A 19,221-nucleotide genomic window follows, 5' to 3' on the forward strand; every position below is an offset into this window, starting at 1 on the left:
TAGTGTTAGTTTATTTTCTAGGAGCCACGAAGTTATGGCATGAACCGCACTATTTGGAACCAAGCCAATGTTGCACACAACATCCTTTACTACCAAGCTAGTGTCATCAGGAAACAAATATTTTAGAGGTACTCGTAATATTATAGGGCATAGCATTTATATAAATAATGAACTAGAACTGGCCCCAACACTGATTCCTGGGACACCCCCCACTTGACTGTACCCCACATAACAGCCATTTTCAACATGGTGAGTAATGAAATTTTGCTGTCTGTTGCTAAAGTAAGAGGTGAATCAATTGTGAGCTACTCCCTGTATTCCATAATGGTTCAACTTCTGGAGCAGTATTTTGTGATCAACACAATCAATTGCCTTAGTAAAATCAAAAAATATGCGTATAATTTGAAACCTTTTGTTTAACCAATCCAGTGCATCACAGAGAAAAGGGAATATAGCATTTTCAGTTGTTAAATCCAAATTGTACATTTGATAGCAAATCATGTGATATAAAATGATAAATTATCCTTACATACACAGCCTTTTCAAAAACTTTAGCAAACACTGATGGCATAGAAATAGATCTAAAATTATCTACATTATCCCTTTCTCCGTTTTTATAAAGCGGCTTTACTACTGAGTACTTTAATCATTCAGAAAACTGACTATTCCTAAAGGAAAAATTATAAATATCGCTAAATACAGGGCTGACATGTGCAGCACAGTACTTTAATATTCTGCCATTCCTAAAGGGAAAATTATGAATATTGCTAAATACAGGGCTGACATGTGCAGCACAGTACTTTAATATTCTGCTAGGCACTCCATCATATCCATGAGAGTCCTTAGTCTTAAGTGATTTAATTATTGTCTCAATCTCCCCGTTGTCTGTGTCACAGAGCAGTATTTCAGACATCAATCTCTGAAAGGCATTTGCCAAGAAAGTTATATGATTCCTTGCAGAAACTAAATTTTCCTTTAATTCACCAGCAATGCTCAGAAAATAATTGTTAAATAATGTACATATATCTGATTTATCAGTAACAGAAATATTTTTACTACGAACTTACTTTACGTCGTCGACCTTGTGCTGTTGACCAGACACTTCCTTCACAACTGACCGTATGTCATGTGAATTAGCTATTCTATTTGCATACCACATAGTCTTTGCCTTCCTAATTTTTTAAGCACCTTACAGTACTGTTTGTAATGGGATACTGTAGCTTGATTGTGACTACTTCTAACATTTTGATATAATTCCTGCTTTGTTCTAAATGATATTCTTATCCCACCCAGGCTGCCTACTACTGCTAGTACCCAATTTAGAACATTCTAATGGAAAGCAACTCTCAAAGAGCATGAGAAATGGGTTAAGGAAAGCATTATATTTATCATCTATGTTATCGGCACTATAAACATCCTGCCATTCTTCTTCCTTGACAAGGTTTAAAAAACTCTCTATTGCTGTTGGATTAAGTCTCCTACATAGTTTGTAGCTGTATGTGACATTTGTTTGACTACTTAAGCCTTTTTGTACATCGTGGTCTGAAAGCCCATTCACTCTTTTACTAACAGAATGCCGATCTAGTAATGATGTATTGTCTGTGGCTGTGCTACTGTTCCCCAGCACCCTACACGGAAAAAACACAGTCTGCATCAGATCATATGAATTTAGGAGATCTACCAACATCCTTTTTCTTGCACCATCATATACAAAATTTATGTTGAAGTCACCACATACAACTACTTCCTAAAAAGTGAATCAAGAACCGTCTACAGCTTGAACAGAAATGCCATGAAATCAGAGTTAGGGGACCTATAAACAACAACAAATAGACGTTTAGTTTCACTAAATTCGACTGCCCCTGCACAACATTCAAATATCTGTTCAGTGCAGTGCCATGATACGATACTGTTTTTTACGTACGTAGCTACTCCCCCACCCTGCAAGGAACTCCTTGGAAAACAGCCAGCTAATCTGTATCCTGGTAAAGGAAGCCTCTGAATTGGCAAATTATTTAAGTGGTGTTCTGCCATACCAATAATTTTAGAGTCAACATCTATAAGCACCGAGCGAGGTGGTGCAGTGGTTAGCTCACTGGACTCGCATTCGGGAGGATGACAGTTCAATCCCGTCTCCAGCCATCCTGATTTAGGTTTTCCGTGATTTCCCTAAATCGTTTCAGGAAAATGCCGGGATGGTTCCTTTGAAAGGGCACGGCCGATTTCCTTCCCAATCCTTCCCTAACCCGAGCTTGCGCTCCGTCTCTAATGACCTCATTGTCGACGGGACGTTAAACACTAACCACCACCACCACCACCACCACCACCATCTATAAGCAGTTCACTAACTTTATCTCTAATACCTCTTATATTCTGATGAAATATGTTAATTCCTTCTCTACTTGGAAACATGACAGCCTCTGAAGGTGAGCCCTTAGTTATAGGGACTTCCTTTAAGCAGATAAACCTATCAGTTGACTTCACTCTAAAAAAGGTGCAGCTCTAACACCAACTACTACAGGAATTTTTCCTTGAGTGATCCTACCACCACCCACTACTCTGTCACCTGTAAGCTTTGCCGGCCTCCCCTTCGCATACCTATTGAGGTGCAGGCCATGCCTAGTGAAACCCGATCTACTGATAGACCCAACTGGCACCACTGAGATGTTACACATGCTCTTTGCCATCAGTGTTCTCTCCAGCCCCATGTTAAAGCGCCTGACAGCCGCATTAAGATGAGGCCAGTCATGACGCAGAAACAGTTGCACGAAATGCACATTAGTGCCACCAGTTTGAGTAGTTATCTTCATTATTTGTCATGACGAAGTAGAATGTTTTGCAATGTCAGCAGCTAAGTTGGTAAATCACATGGCTGCTTGCATAGGTAGCCCTGAATGTGATGGAATAGGTAATGCATTTGCAGGGCTGGAGTATATCTAAGGGTCAACTTTTCAGCTAACAGTAGTGAGGCTGAGCTAATACTGTGAGCCACAAACTCTTTACTGTGTATACATTAGAGCCGCAAGTTCAAAGATATCGTGCTGCAAGACAAGTTTTTATTCCGAATTGGGATCTCCATGTCCCAGTGTCAGCTAGGCTCGACTCAAAAGAACTAAGTTCTGCAGGAGCCTGCCCCCCCTGTTTTGGAAGCGAATGAAAGATTAGTTAAAAAAATTAAAAATTATGAGAACAAATGATAAGTGGTGGGCTGCAATGAGACCAATGGCAGGTAGCATGTGGGCTGTGGCCTCTGCATCCCTGATCTAGATCTGTTACAGGGATATGACGATGGAGCTTACCTCAGTATTTGAGTCATTTCTCATAAAAAGGTCACACGGTTTGGCTTATACGTGAGCTGTCACAAATAACACAATGGATCAGGTACACATTTCCCTTTCAAAGCAACAAATCTTCTTCATAAAATTGTGTTTATACAGCAATCTCCATAGGAGACAGAAGATCACTTTGACCGTGTATTTCTCACAGGTTTGCCCTCTCCTCAAGGAAAAAACAGCCTTGTAAGTCAGGAATACAGCTGACTCAAAAGTGGCACAGTTGTCTTCCTGATCATGTCCTTGCATTATTGGTTTCATGTGCAACACCTTGTAAATCTGTTACTGGGAATATCCAGTTACTTGGAAGACCTTTGGGTATTCTGGTTCACGCAGCAAGGAATCATTCTCTGGGACATTGCATCCCCTATGCACTAAACTTTTATAGTCATCAGTGATTTATGATGTTTCCCGTCTATTTCCTTCAACTGAATCTACAGGTAACAATGGACAGCTTCTTCAACAGCACTGGTGAAGGCTAGTATTGGCAAAATAGTTTCATCCAAATCTATACCTGCAAAGATATGGTGGTCCTGACAACAAAATTCTGTTGCAGAGGCAGGCTTAGTCAGCTTAGCCATCTGTCTAGCTGTGTCGTATATGATGAGCTCAGTCAGATTTGTCTGCTATTGTACCATCAGTCCAGTTCCATGCATAATGAAGTAAAATTTGCCCTGCCTCGTAATGTAAATGACACAACACAGTCCAACTTAAGACAAGTAAACCAGTTCTGTGGCACTGACTCACATCTTATTTCCCATTGTGATAGAGCTTCCATCGTGTAATCAACCTCAAAGCTCATTCCAACCGTGGCCAGAAAATATTTGGCTAAAATATCAGTTGCGCAGAAGGAAAAAGTACTGCTACCCGAAATATAATAGATTACTCATTACATCATGAAAAACTAATAAATAACAGTGATCGTCTTTTCTCATACCACTGATATTTTCATAACTTATTTTTTCTTTACAAATTTCTTTTAATTAGTACAGTGACTGTTACCCAGAAAATTGTTTTCTTCCCTTTAAAAAGTGTCTACCAGTTTTTCAATGCTAGGTTTAAACACACAAATGTCTCAAGTCATAAATCAATGAGCAAAATTTGATTAACTTGAAAAATATAGAACAGTGGAAACTCCAAGCTGGAAATCAACAATAAGAAAAAGGATAGACTGCTGCTTCCCGTAAAGATTATGGGTTGAGTTGAAGATGGGCACAATGAAAAGACTTTACGATTTAGCTTTTGGCCAAAGCCACCTTTAGAAAAGAACACGCACACAAGTGCGCGGAAGCACACCTCATGTTCACATGATTGCCATCTACAGCAGCTCGGACCACAACGCAACTGTCATACGAAACAAAAGCAGCAATCTGGAGGCAGCAGGAAAGGGCAAGGGATACCACAGTGCAGGTGGGTGGAGAGAGGAGCACTGTCTGACAGAGCATGCAGGGACTAGATAGTGGCATGAAGACTGCAAGGCACAGTATCAGGGGGTGAGGTGAGGTGGTGGTGGTGGTGGTGGTGGTGGTGGTGGGTAGAGTGGAAAAGTAGAGGAGCAGGGAAGGGGGAAATGGGAGGGCACATCAGCAAAGGGTGGCACACAAAGAGGGTGAAGGAATGTGAATAGGAATGGGGTGATAGGACAGAGGGGTGGAAACTATTGGATTGAGTGTATGACAGTACATTACTGTAGGTTGAGGTGGAGATAATTTCGGGAGCAGAGAATGTCTTATAAGAATAACTTCCATCTGCATAGTTCAGAAAAACTGGTGGTGGAGCTTTTCTGAACTGTGCAAATAGGAGTTATGACACATTCTCTGCACCTGAAATAATCCCAGTCTGAACCTACAGTAACCTACGCCCCCCATACTCTCCACCCAATAGTTTCCACCCCTCTCTCCTGTCACCCACTCTCTATTCATGCGCCTCACCCTGTTTGTGTGCTACCCTCTATCAATGCACCTGCCTTCTTTCCCTTTCCTGTGCTCCTCTCCATTTCTGCTCCACAGCCCCAGCCCCCGCCCCCCCCCCCCCCCCCCCGCACCTTGCCCCACCATCAACCTGCCTCACATCTCCCTGACACTGCCCCTAGCGGTCTTCAGCCTCCATCTAGTTCTTGCACCTGGCAGTCTTCATGCCTCCATCTAGTTCCTGCATGCTCTGCCAGACAGTGCTCATCCCTCCACCTATTTGTATCCCTTCCCCTTCCCTGCTGCCTCCAAATTGCTACTTTCATTCCATGTGACAGTTGCATTCTGGTCTGAGCTGCCAGATATAGCAGTTGTGTGTGCATTCAGTGTGCTTCCCTGTGTGAATGAATGTCTGTGTGTTTTCTTTCCTGAAAAAGGTTTTGGCCAAAAGCTAAATCATAACAGTATTTTCATTGTGCCTTTTTGGAACTCAGTGTGTCTTCTTTGCGGTGAGTTGCAATCTGTCTTTATCCTTACATTGTTGAAAAATATAAAACTTTTTCAACATTGTTAAGGAAATGCTGTGTCTCTGAAAAAAAGTTGTGACATGTCGGTGTTCTTCTTGTCTCATTTTGTGACATCGAACATGGACTGTAAGCTCTATTTATTCAGAAAGTAACAACAAATCATTTGAAAATTTTCTTTATTGTTTTTAATGTTAAGTAACAGGTAGTTCTTAGATTCATTAAAAGTTCCTTGAATGAAATGTGTATATTCTCAATAAATAGTTGTCAGATATGCCCAATGAATGCAGTATGAATGCAAGTACTGTGGCAATCTGAATTACAACAACATGTCCAGATCAGTTACAAATGCCTATAAAGCCTATTTTTTGTTCTGCAGTCTTTGTTTCAGCAATAAATTATGAAATATGTTACTTCATGAGAAATTATATGGCTCCTTCTTTGTTATATATGGCACTTGACAATATATGCAAGTAGCCTATTCTCTCCTTTACAGCCCCCCCCAAATCCATATCTCTCTCTCTCTCTCTCTCTCTCTCTCTCTCTCTCTCTCTCTCTCTCTCGCCACTTACTATGTGTGCACGCGCACGCGCGCACACACACACACACACACACACACACACACATAGCCAATGTTGTGGTTTTTTATGCTCTTATGCATTTTAGTTCTTCTTGTAGTGATGTGATGTCCTGTGCTGTAGGTACTTATGGTTAAAAATTATCTCTTCAAATTCACTTCTTTACACTTCTTTGTGGCAACTTCAACTGCTCCTATTAGTGCAGCTCGTAGTCTGCTCTGTTCCAGCCAATAAAGAGCCTCGGCAGTGGAACCTGCAATGCAACACGTTTTTGTTATTTGTAATTATTGTGGAGTACATGTGGTATAACCATTTCAAGATCATGGGGATTTGTTGTTCATATGCAATGACAAAGCTTCTCTGATGATAGTAAAAAATTGCTTTACTTTCTTTAGTACATTACAATTTTATTAACCTGCACTGTATTATTATACAAGGATTGTACCAGAAGTAATATATTAAGTATGAATTGAAGAGAACAGCCATGTGAGTTTATATGATAGAAGAATGTTGGGCAATTAATACGATAATGGAAAGTTGTGGTAGAATGTAAATAATTAGGAGTAAAGGTAACAGCTTTCCAAATACTAGAGGTGTTGAGTCATCACCAGGCACAAAGTTTTGAGTTATTTATGTGCCTGTTGATGAGTCAACACCCGTGGTATTCCGTGAATTATTACCTTTACTCCTAAATTATTTACACAATTATTTGACTTCTATTCAGGGGAGATGTAATTGTGTGAGCTATAACCTGTCTGAATAATAGAAATGTTTCTTGGACAAAGAATATCCTGTTCCTTGTCACCTCATTTTACAGTGAAAGTGAAGCTGTCGACAAAATGTTGAGTCACTCAATTAACATGCGGTTCAATAATTTGTGACAATGTCTGTTCTCAACAGCAGCCATATAAATAGTATTTTCCTTTATATTAAAAACAAATTTGGATTCTGCATTGTAGTAGATGTTTTTACCTCAAATATGTTTCATGTTTTACTTGAAAAACCATCTCCTCTGGGCAAAATATTTGGTGTATGGGAGAAATTTTGTTGTGACAAGCTTTATAATTGCTGACTGGACTGCCCTTTAGCAACCAACTCACATTAACCTTGCTGCTGCATGCTATTGTGCATGACCTTGTTTACCTTACTGCTTGCTTCAAAACAAGTGGATATTTATAGAACCCCTTTTTTACGTATAAAATGAAGAGTCTTAAAACATTCAAATGTTGAATTCGTTTGTTGTTTCACCTACAAATGTCATGAAAGGAAACTCAAAGCTGCCATTAATAGGACTCATGATAATTTGCGTTCATTATTTCCCTTTCTGATTTCCCAGTCCAAGCTCATCAACATTATTTGGTGACACTAACTGAAAACAGTTTCTCAAATGGAGCAAACCCTCCACTAAGTTTGCATCTATTGGTTTGTTTTTTTGCTCCTGTTACTGCATAAATGGGGCAGTTATTTGATCAGGACAATGCAACTACTTCTTGTTTTTCTTCTTTACAGTTAGCTCACCAACATTTTCAATATTGTTTGTCTACCTACTAACCAACAGCTCAACTGTACAGTGAGGTGTTATCTTTATTTAATTTTACTATTAAAAATGAATGCCATTTAGAAAGTAATGTACTAGGAAGCGTGTGTAAGAATTCCAATATTTTTATTATAAGCTTTTGTTTAATGAATATGTTTTGTTCATTAACGGCATTTCCCCAGAACAGAGAGTGAAAATACAATAAATAATGTAGTACCTTAGTCTCCAGTTTAGGTAATTTAAAACAGATACAAAACATCCTGACCAGAACTGTTTGATTAGTTTTTCTGTGTTGGCTTAATTTTAGCTTGTCATGTGCAAGGAAAACAAGGAATTTTAAACATATTTCATTCAGCACTTGATCATTAAAGTCTCTTTCTGACACAAACAACTCATTTCCATTTTTCTGAAACTGAATAATATGCTCGATTTTAATGACCGCTTCAGAACCCATGCTATACAGATCTCCCCTATCCCAACACCAGCTTTTATGAACTACACAGGTATGAGTTGTTCTTGCAACACATCCTTTGTTCTCATAATCCTCCTGGCCTCAATTTCTGCTAGTGTCTGCCCTGCAACCAACTCCCACTCCCACTCGGGAACCCAACTTCATCCAGTCTACACTATCGTCCCCTTTCCCACAGTCTCTCCTTCCTCTGTTCTGTCATTTATTCCCAATCCATTCTTCCACATATTCATCATCGTGTGCTGCGTGAACTCATTACTGCCAGAGTCTGTGTGTCTCATTCCCCTGCAACTCCTCACTCGAGTAAACCTCCAGAACTGTAGTCTCGGTACTATGTATTCAACCAGAATCAAGGAATTCTTGAAAGTTTACCAGGATAAGACCTCAAAACTACTTTCTGCAATCTCACACCCAAGACACTGCTCACTTCCTTCACCACCTTTCTGCAGTTCCTGTCCCATTACCACTAGACATCTTGTTGGTCACTGTGGATATGGTGACCTTATACACGAACAGCCCCATGCCCATGGCCATGCGGCGCGGAACAGTTTCTTTCCCATCCTCCTCTTGATGCCAAACCCAGCACCTCTTTCACAATCCTCCTAGCCAACTACATCCCAACCCACTATGATTCCAATTTTGAAATCCATAAGCTGTAAACAAATCTATCAACAAATCTGTGGTTCTGCCATGGGTACTAGGAGAGCAGCATCCTGTGCCAACTTATTTATGGGCCATCTTCCTAAAAATCGATTCCTGAGTATTTGTTGTTGTTGTGGTCTTCAGTCCAGAGACTGCTTTGATGCAGCTCTCCATGCTACTCTATCCTGTGCAAGCTTCTTCGTCTCACAGTACCTACTGCATCTGTTTAGTATATTCATCTCTTGGTCTCCCTCTATGATTTTTATCCTCCACACTGCCCTCCAATACTAAATTGGTGATCCCTTGGTGCCTCAGAATGTGTCCTACCAACCGATCCCTTCTTCTAGTCAAGCTGTGCCACAAATTTTTCTTCTCCTCAATTCTTTTCAATACCTCCTCATTAGTTATGTGATCTACCCATCTAATCTTCAGCATTCTTCTGTAGCACCACATTTCAAACTCTTCTATTCTCTTCTTGTCCAAACGGTTTATCGTCCATATTTCACTTCCATACGTGGCTACACTCCATACAAATACTTTCAGAAACGACTTCCCGACACTTAAATCTATACTCGATGTTAGCAAATTTCTCTTCTTCAGAAACGCTTTCTTGCCATTGCCAGTCTACATTTTATATCCTCTCTACTTCAACCATCATCAGTTATTTTGCTCCCCAAATAGCAAAACTCCTTTACTACTTTAAGCATCTCATTTCCTAATCTAATTCCCTCAGCATCACCTGATATAATTCGACTACATTCCATTACCCTCGTTTTGCTTTTGTTGATTTTCATCTTATATCCTCCTTTCAAGACACTGTCCATTCCGTTCAACTGCTCTTCCAAGTCCCTTGCTGTCTCTGACAGAATTACAATGTCATTGGTGAACCTCTAAAGTTTTTATTTCTCCTCCATGGAATTTAATACCTACTCTCTATTTTTCTTTTGTTTCCTTTACTGCTTGCTCAATATACAGATTAAATATCATCGGGGATAGGCCACAACCCTGCCTCACTCCTTTCCCAACCACTGCTTCCCTTTCATGCTCCTCGATTCTTATAACTGCCATCTGGTTTCTGTACAAATTGTAAATAGCCTTTCGCTCCCTGTACTTTACCCCTGCCACCTTCAGAATTTGAAAGAGAATATTCCAGTCAATGTTGTCAAAAGCTTTCTCTAAGTCTGCAAATGCTAGAAACATAGGTTTGCCTTTCCTTAATCTATTTTCTAAGATTAGTCTTAGGATCAGTATTGTCTCGTGTGTTCCAACATTTTTATGGAATCCAAACTGATCTCCCCTGAGGTCGGCTTCTACCAGTTTTTCCATTCGTCTGTAAAGAATTCGTGTTAGCAATTTGCAGCCATAGCTTATTAAACTGATGGTTCAGTAATTTTCACATCTGTCAACACCTGCTTTCTTTGGGATTAGAATTATTAAATTCTTCTTGCTGTATGAGGGTATTTTGGCTGTCTCATAAATCTTGCTCTCCAGATGGTAGAGTTTTGTCAGGACTGGTCTCTCAAGGCTGTCAGTAGTTCTAATGGAATGTTGTCTACACCCGGGGCCTTGTTTTGACTTAGGTCTTTCAGTGCTCTGTCAAACTCTTCACGCAGTATCATATCTCCCATTTCATCTTCATCTACCTCCTGTTCCTTTCCATAATATTGTCCTCAAGAACATCCCCCCTGTATAGACCCTCTAAATACTCCTTCCACCTTTCTGTTTTCCCTTCTGTGCTTAGAACTGGGTTTCCATCTGAGCTCTTGATATTCATTCAAGTGGTTCTCTTTTCTCCAAAGGTCTCTTTAATTTTCCTGTAGGCAGTATCTATCTTACCCCTAGTGAGATAAGCCTCTAAATCCTTACATTTGTCCTCTAGCCATCCCTGCTTAGCCATTGTGCACTTCCTGTCGATCTCATTTTTGAGACGTTTGTATTCCTTTTTGCCTGCTTCACTTACTGCATTTTTGCATTTTCTTCTTTCATCAATTAAATTCAGTACCTCTTCTGTTACCCAAGGATTTCTACTAGCCCTCGTCTTTTTACCAACTTGATCCTCTGCTGCCTTCACTATTTCATTCCTCAAAGCTACCCATTCTTCTTCTACTGTATTTCTTTCCCCCATTCCTGTCAATTGTTCCCTTGTGCTCTCCCTGAAACTCTGTACAACCTCTGGTTTAGTCAGTTTATCCAGGTCCCATCTCCTTAAATTCCCACCTTTTTGCAGTTCTTTCAGTTTTAATCTACAGTTCATAACCAATAGATTGTGGTCAGAGTCCACATCTGCCCCTGGAAATGTCTTACAATTTAAAATCTGGTTCCTAAATCTCTGTCTTACCATTATATAATCTATCTGAAACCTTTTAGTATCTCCAGGGTTCCTCCATGTATACAACCTTCTTTCATGATTCTTGAACCAAGATTTTTGATGTTATGCTCTGTGCAAAATTCTACCAGGCGGCTTCCTCTTTCATTTCTTAGCCCCAATCCATATTCACCCACTACGTTTCCTTCTCTTTCTTTTCCTACAGTCGAATTCCAGTCACCCATGACTATTAAATTTTCGTCTCCCTTCACTACCTGAATAATTTCTTTTATCTCATCATACATTTCATCAATTTCTTCATCATCTGTGTTGGGTGAGGGTTTCTATTCCCTGTAGAGGAATGGAAGTACACTCCTTATAATCTTATGATCTCTTGCCATCTGTCAAAAACCCTTCACATGTTCTTGTTGCACTGTTAAAGATTGTATGGGGCATGACAACTGTTGTTCATGTCACTTATTTGGCAACTTTTCCTGCATCTCTGTAGAGCTCCTGCATTGTACTATAACTGCTTCTGTTGCCACTATTATATGTTGTCATGGGAACAAAGCAACTGCTGTTAGTGAAAGTGAGACCCTTCTCTGTAATTGATCAGTAACCTCTGCTAGCATATCTAAGTTCAATTTTGTACATGATTTTATAATGGTTTGCACTGGGGCTTGTCCACATCATCCAAAGCAGTGAGTTCACCAGCGATATGCCAGCTGGAAGGGTTTTTAAATGCCAAAGGTATTATGAAGGGGTTTCCTTCCTCATCTCTTCATGATATAACAACTAAAGAATTTGTTGTTCTGCTGCTGTGGAAATCCATTGTATTAACACTGACTTCAAGAGTTTGTAATGAAGGGAAATTGGTGGGATGACAATGATATCTTCCACCATAGATGTAAAGTTTTAATGAAGTTGGATGACCGTATAGGCAAACTTTGTCTTATGATTCTTTATTTCACTATAGAAAAATATTGCTTACACTTATGCACACCAAGTTTTTAGACACTGTGGCCAAAACAGTGGTAAACAGAGGGCCACTTCCGAGATCAAACCTGTGGCACCGCTGCAGATGAAATTTCAGCCAGCATTGCTTGTGGCTCACATTTCCTTCTTCCTGCTATCTTGTAATTGTCTGTAAATTCCTGTCCTTCTGATGTCAACATGGTTTACACATGTGCACTTTATATCTGTGAAACTGGTACTGTATTCATAAAACTAGGGTTGCCGTTGTTTATCTACAGACACACCAAAAAATCCCTGCAGAATACTTGATTGGTTTATTAATTAATATTGCTCATTACTTATCTGAGAAATATAAATATTGAATGTAAGAAGCTCATTCAGAACAATGAAAACTAAGAGAACGCAGTCAATGATCTCAAAAACACAACTGTTCTAGGCCATATAGGAGCCTGTGTGCCTTCAGTGCTGCTTCATCAATTCACCATCATCTGATACAAAGTCCTGCATAACTGTTTCTAAAATTGATATATTTAGTAGTGTATTCCCCACATTGGGTAATGGGGATGGGGGCATGGTCTAGGGGTAGCATCTTTGCCTAGTAATCAAACATCCTGGGTTCTGGATCTGAACCCAGCCACTGCTTAAATTCTGAATAAAAATCCTCAGCAGTCATGGCCAAAGACTTCTGGTATAACAAGTCACTTTCATGCTGCCAACAGCTTTGTCAAAGAGGGTCGAAGAATGGACACTGGTTCAGGGCATTCTCTTGCCTTTGGGGTGGAAAACTGCCCCTAAAAGGAGGCAAACTCAGCGTTGATCAATGACATGAGGATGCAGAAGGGAATGGAAACAACTGCATTCAAGACACACAATGCGTATCCACAGAACATGTGGCCTGTAATTGAAAAATTACTACAATAATCTCTCCAGTGGTGAAAGATTCCAGATTAGCCCCCCATTTGGATCACTGGGAAGTGACTGCCAAGGGTGATTTGACCATGGGGAAAAAATAGAATAACCAATGACAGAATACAATTCTATGATTTGGAGCATGGAATATCAGAAGTTTGAACGTAGTAGGAAAGCTAGAAAATCTCAAAAAGGAAATGCAAATGCACAATCTAGATATGGTGGGGATCAGTGAATTGAAAAGGAAAGAAGATCAGGATTTACAGCGAGATGAATATCAACAGCAGGAGTAGGATTCATTATGTATATGAAAGTAGGGCAGACAGCAAGCTGCTGTGAATAGTTCACTGATAGAGTTATTCTCATCACATTTAACAGAAATCAACATCAACAATGATATTTCAAGTATACAAGCCAATGTTGCAAGCAGATGATGAAAGAGGGAGGTAAAGTGTGTGAGGATATCAAATGGGTAATCCAGTACATAGAGAGAGATGAAAATGTAATGACCATGGGGGATTGGGATGTGGTTGTAGAGGAAGGAATAGAAGAAAAGATTACAGAAGAATATGCACTTGGTAGCAGGAATGAGAGAGGAGAAAGACTGAGTTCTGCAATAAATTTCAGATGGCAGTAACGAATGTTCTGTTGAAGAACCACAAGAGGAATAGGTATACAGTAGAACCTCACACAGTGAGCATAATTCGTTCCGTATTTGTACTTGTAGTGTGAAACACTCTTTAAATGAAACAATTTAGCCCATATAAATTAATGTAAAATACAATAATGTGTTTCATGCAGAAATAGCACTAGAAGTTTTACCTTATTCATGCCATTCATTCAAAGAAAATTATACATACATCTACATCTACGTGGATACTCTGCAAATCACATTTAAGTGCTTGGCAGAGCTTCATCGAACCACCTTCACAATTCTCAATTATTCTAATCTCATATAGCATGTGGAAAGAACAAACACCTATATCTTCCTGTACGAGCTCTGATTTCCCTTATTTTATTGTGGTAATCGTTTTCTCCCTATGTGGGTTGGTGTCAACAAAATATTTTCACATTCGGAGGAGATAGTTGGTAATTTGAATTTTGTGGGAAGATTCCATCGCAACGAAAAATGCCTTTCTTTTAATGATGTCCAGCCCAGATCCTGTATCATTTCAGTGACACTATCTCCCATATTTCGTGATAATATGAAATGTGCTGACCTTCTTTAAACTTTTTCAATGTACTCCATCAGTCCTATCTGGTAAGGATCCCACACCACGCAGCAGTATTCTAAAAGAGGACGGACAAGCATAGTGTAGGCAGTCTCATTAGTATGTCTGTTAATTTTCTAAGTGTCCTGCCAATAAAACACAGTCTTTAGTTAGCCTTCCCCACAACATTTTCTATGTGTTCCTTCCAGTTTAAGTTGTTTGTAATTGTAATTTCTAGGTATTTAGCTGAATTTATGGCTTTTAGATTTGACTGATTTATCGTGTAACCGAAGTTTACCAAATTCCTTTTAGCACTCATGTGGATGACCTCACACTTTTCATTACTTAGGGTCAACCGCCAATTTTCACACCATTCAGAAATCTTTTCTAAACTGTTTTGCAATTTGTTTTGATCTTCTGATGACTTTATTAGTCGATAAATGACAGCATCATCTGCAAACAACCTAAGATGGCTGCGCACATTCTTTCCCAAATTGTTTACGTAGATAAGGAACAGGAAAGTGCCTAAAACACTACCTTGGGGAATGCCAGAAATCACTTATGTTTTACTCGATGACTTTCCCACAGTTACTACGAACTGTGACCTCTCTGACAGGAAATCACAAATCCAGTCACATAACTGAGATGATATTCCATAAGTATGCAATTTCACTATAAACTGCTTGTGTGGTACAGTGACAGAAGCCTTCCGGAAATCCAGAAATACAGGATCGATCTAAAATCCCTTGTCAGTAGCACTTGACACTTCATGTGAATAAAGAGCTAGTTGTGTTTCACAAGAACAATGTTTTCTAAACCCATGCTGACTTTGTGTCAATAGACCATTTTCTTCAAGGTAATTCATAATGTTCAAACAAAATATATGTTCCAAAATCCTCCTGCATATCGATGTTAACAATATGGGAATGTAATTAAGTGGATTACTCCTACTACCTTTCTTGAATATTGGTGTGATCTGTGCAACTTTCCAGTCTTTGGGTACAGATCTTTTGTTGAGCGAACAGTTCTATATGATTATTAAGTATGGAGCTAATGCATCAGCATACTCTTAAAGGAACCTAACTGGTATACAGTCTGGACCAGAAGACTTGCATTTATTAAGTGATTTAAGTTGCTTCAATACTTTGAGGATATTCACTTCTATGTTATTCATGTTGGCAGCTGTTCTTGATTCAAATTCTGGAATATTTACTTTGTCTTCTTTCGTGAAGGCATTTCAGAAGGCTGTGTTTAATAACTCTGCTTTGGCAGCACTGTATTCGATAGTATCTTCATTGCTAAAGCACAGAGAAGGCATTGATTGTTTCTTGCCGCTAACATACTTCACATACGACCAGAATCTCTTCGGATTTTCTACCAGGTTTTGAGACAAAGTTACGTTGTGGAAACTGTTATAAGCATCTCACACTGAAGTCCATACTAAATTTTGAGCTTCTGTAAAAGATCACCAATCATGGGGATTTTGTGTCTCTTTAAATTTGGCATGTTTGTTTTGTTGTTTTTGCAACAGTGTTCTGATCTGTTTTGTGTACCAAGGAGGGTCTGCTCCATCGTTTGTTAATTTATTTGGTATAAATCTCTCAATTGCTGCTGATACTATTTCTTTGAATTCAAGCCACATCTGGTTTACACTTATATTATTAATTTGGAAGGAGTGGAGATTGTCTCTCAGGAAGGTGTCAAGTGAATTTTTATCTGCTTTTTTTAAAAGGTATATTTTTGTTCATTCTTGAAGGATTTTGGGGTCAATATTCAATAAAGTGTTCTGTACTTTATTATTCATGATACATAATAAATTCTTTTTACTAGGAAGCTGTCTATAGTCATTTGTTTCTACCGGTACTTCAACACTTGGCAAAAATGCAACACAGCATTATTGGGGTGATGATTTACAAAGTATGATGCAACCAATTCCCATGCTTTCTGCATTTCTTTTATTGCACCAGAAGATTGCTGCTTTACTGTTACCACCAACACCTCTTCCTCCTCCTCCTCCTCCTCCTCCCCTTCCCCCTCTGAAGAACTCCTCTCCACAACTTCCTGAGCTGTGAAACACGCTGCAACACCATAAACTTTTGGTGGTCATTTCTCATTGACGTCTTTGTTACCCACTTGTAGTCTCATGCTGTTATCCAAAGACACAATCTTATTGATTACAGGCTCCACAGGTACTGACTCAAATGCCTCAGAGTTACATTTGACAATTCACTCCGGCCAAAGCTTCTTCCAAGCAGAAATGAGAGTTCTCTTGGTAACCCCTTCCCACCCCTTTTCTTATCTCATGCTCTTGACCAAAAACACAATCTCATTGACTACAGGCTCCATGGCTACTGACTCAAATGCCTCAGGGTCACATTCGACAATGCACTCCAGCCAAAGCTTCTTTCAGGCAGAAGTGAGGGTTTTCTTGGTAACCCCTTCCCATACCTTTTCAACCATCCTGACAACGAACAATACTGAAGTAATATTTCCAAAACTTTCTGAGAGAGAATTGGTAGTTTCACTCAACTCAGAGCAATGCTTCAAGAGCACTTTAGTGTAGAGTTTTTTAAAGTTAGACATAACCTGCTGGTCCGTAGGTTGGAGTAACAGAGTAGAGCTGGGAGGCAGAAATTGGATCATGATTAAATGAAATTCTTCAATGAGGTGGTCTTGTAGGCCTGGAAAATGGGCAAGAGCATTGTCCATAACAAGCAAGACACGGAATGGCAGATTCGTCTCAAGCAAACATTTTTTCACTGAAGGACCAAACACTTCATTGACCCAGTCAGAAAAAAGACCAAGTATTTAGATTTGATTTGATTTGATTAGATTTACTTTCATTCCAATTGATCCGTAGTGAGGAGGTCCTCCAGGATGTAGAACATGTCAGAAAAACAACAATACATGACAAATATTTACAACTCAAACAAATGAGCTAATGTACCATTCCACAGGTCCCAAGTAGAATGATTGTCATTTTTTAATGAACAGAATATGAAAGGATCATTTTACAAATACTAATGCACTGAATTTAAAATAAATTTTTTATTTATTTATTTATAAGGTAATAAACATGTAATACAACTGTATGATACTTATTTACACACACACACACACACACACATTTATTTACAATGAACACATTACTGCACTGAAATTGTGCATTAATCATATCATACTTATATATATATTGGCCACCAATAAATCCTTTAGGCTTCTCTTAAACTGAATTTCATTGGTTGTTAAGCTTTTTATGGCTGCTGGCAAGTTATTGAAAATGTGTGTTCCTGAATAATGCACACCTTTTTGTACAAGACTAAGTGACTTTAAATAATTGTGAAGATTATTCTTATTTCTAGTATTGATTCCATGAATTGAGCTGTTGGTTTGAAAAAGTGATATATTTTAATGACAAATTTCATTAAAGAATAAATATATTGGGAATCAGTAGTTAGTATCCCTAATTCCCTAAACAGGCTTCTGCAGGATGTTCTTGAGTTCACACCACATATAACACTTACTGCACATTTTTGTGCCCGGAAAACTTTAGCTTGGCTTGATGAATGACCCCAAAAAATAATCCCATATGACATTATGGAATGAAAGTAAGCATAGTATGCCAGCTTTTTCATTTTTATATCCCCTATGTCTGACACAATTCGCATTGCAAATAGACATTTGTTAAGACGCTTCAGCAGTTCTGTGGTGTGCTTTTCCCAGTTGACTTTATTATCAAGCTGTAATCCCAAGAATTTAACACTGTCCACTTCTTCTGTCGGCTTGTCATCATATGTTAGGCATATACTCGTGGGACACCCCTTACAAGTTCTGAACTGCATGTAGTGTGTTTTTTCAAAGTTTAGTGACGAAGAATTGACTAGGAACCAGTGATTAATGTCCACAAATATTTTATTAGCTGATCTTTGTAAGACATCACTTGAATTGCTATTTATTGCAATGTTTGTATCATCAGCAAACAAAACGAACTTGGCCTCTGGTAATGATATTTTTGAAAGGTCATTGATATACAGAAGAAAAAGTAAGGGCCCTAAAATGGAACCTTATGGGACCCCACATGTAATTAGTTCCCAGTTGGATGATGCCTGATAGCTTGTTACATGTCTCTTTCCTAATAACACCCTTTGTTTCCTGCCAGAGATATGAGATTTGAACCATTTTGTAGCATTTCCTGTTACACTATAATATTCTAATTTGCTTAAAAGGATATTGTGATTTACACAGTCTTTGACAGATCACAAAATATACCAGATGCCTGCAATTTTTTATCTAATGAATTAAGCACATTTTTCACTAAGTGTAGATAGCCTTCTCAATATCAGACCCTTTTAGAAATCCGAACTGTGACTTTGACAGTATGTTATTTGAGATAAGATGGTTATAAAGCCAATTGTACATTACTTTTTCTAAAATTTTTGAGAATGCTGGCAAAAGTGAAATTGGACAGAAATCTGATGCTATTTCATTATCTCCCTTCTTAAACAGTGGCTTAACTTCAGCATATTTTAACCATTCAGGAAATATTCCACTGATAAACGACTGGTTACAAAGATAGCTTAACATGTTACTTAACTCAGAATCACATTCTTTAATTAGCTTTGTTGATATTTCATCATACCCACTAGATGTTTTTGATTTTAAAGATTTTATGTTGGACATTATTTCTGCTGGGGTAGTGAGGGTCAAATTCATACTGTGGAAGTTACTTGAAATGTCTGGTCTGAGGTATTCCATAGCAGCATCTACAGAACCTGACAACTCCGTCTTTGCAGTAACAGTTACAAAATGTTCGTTAAAAAGTTCTGCAA

The 19,221-nt window shown here is 38.9% G+C and overlaps 1 protein-coding gene across 2 annotated transcripts in view; it reads right to left on the reverse strand.

The window, feature by feature from the left end:
• Positions 1-5,928: 5,928 nt before the first annotated feature.
• The window catches only part of LOC124612653 (pyrroline-5-carboxylate reductase 1, mitochondrial-like), a 174,328-nt gene continuing 161,035 nt past the window's right edge, over positions 5,929-19,221 (reverse strand). For both annotated transcript variants that reach the window (XM_047140965.1, XM_047140964.1), the window contains one exon: positions 5,929-6,597. In XM_047140965.1, the coding sequence (XP_046996921.1) occupies positions 6,485-6,597 (113 nt within the window). In that variant the 3' untranslated portion in view covers positions 5,929-6,484. The remainder of the gene's footprint in view (positions 6,598-19,221) is intronic.

The sequence above is a fragment of the Schistocerca americana genome, chromosome 4 (genome assembly GCF_021461395.2).
Source record: "Schistocerca americana isolate TAMUIC-IGC-003095 chromosome 4, iqSchAmer2.1, whole genome shotgun sequence".
Classification (NCBI taxonomy): Eukaryota; Metazoa; Arthropoda; class Insecta; order Orthoptera; family Acrididae; genus Schistocerca; species Schistocerca americana.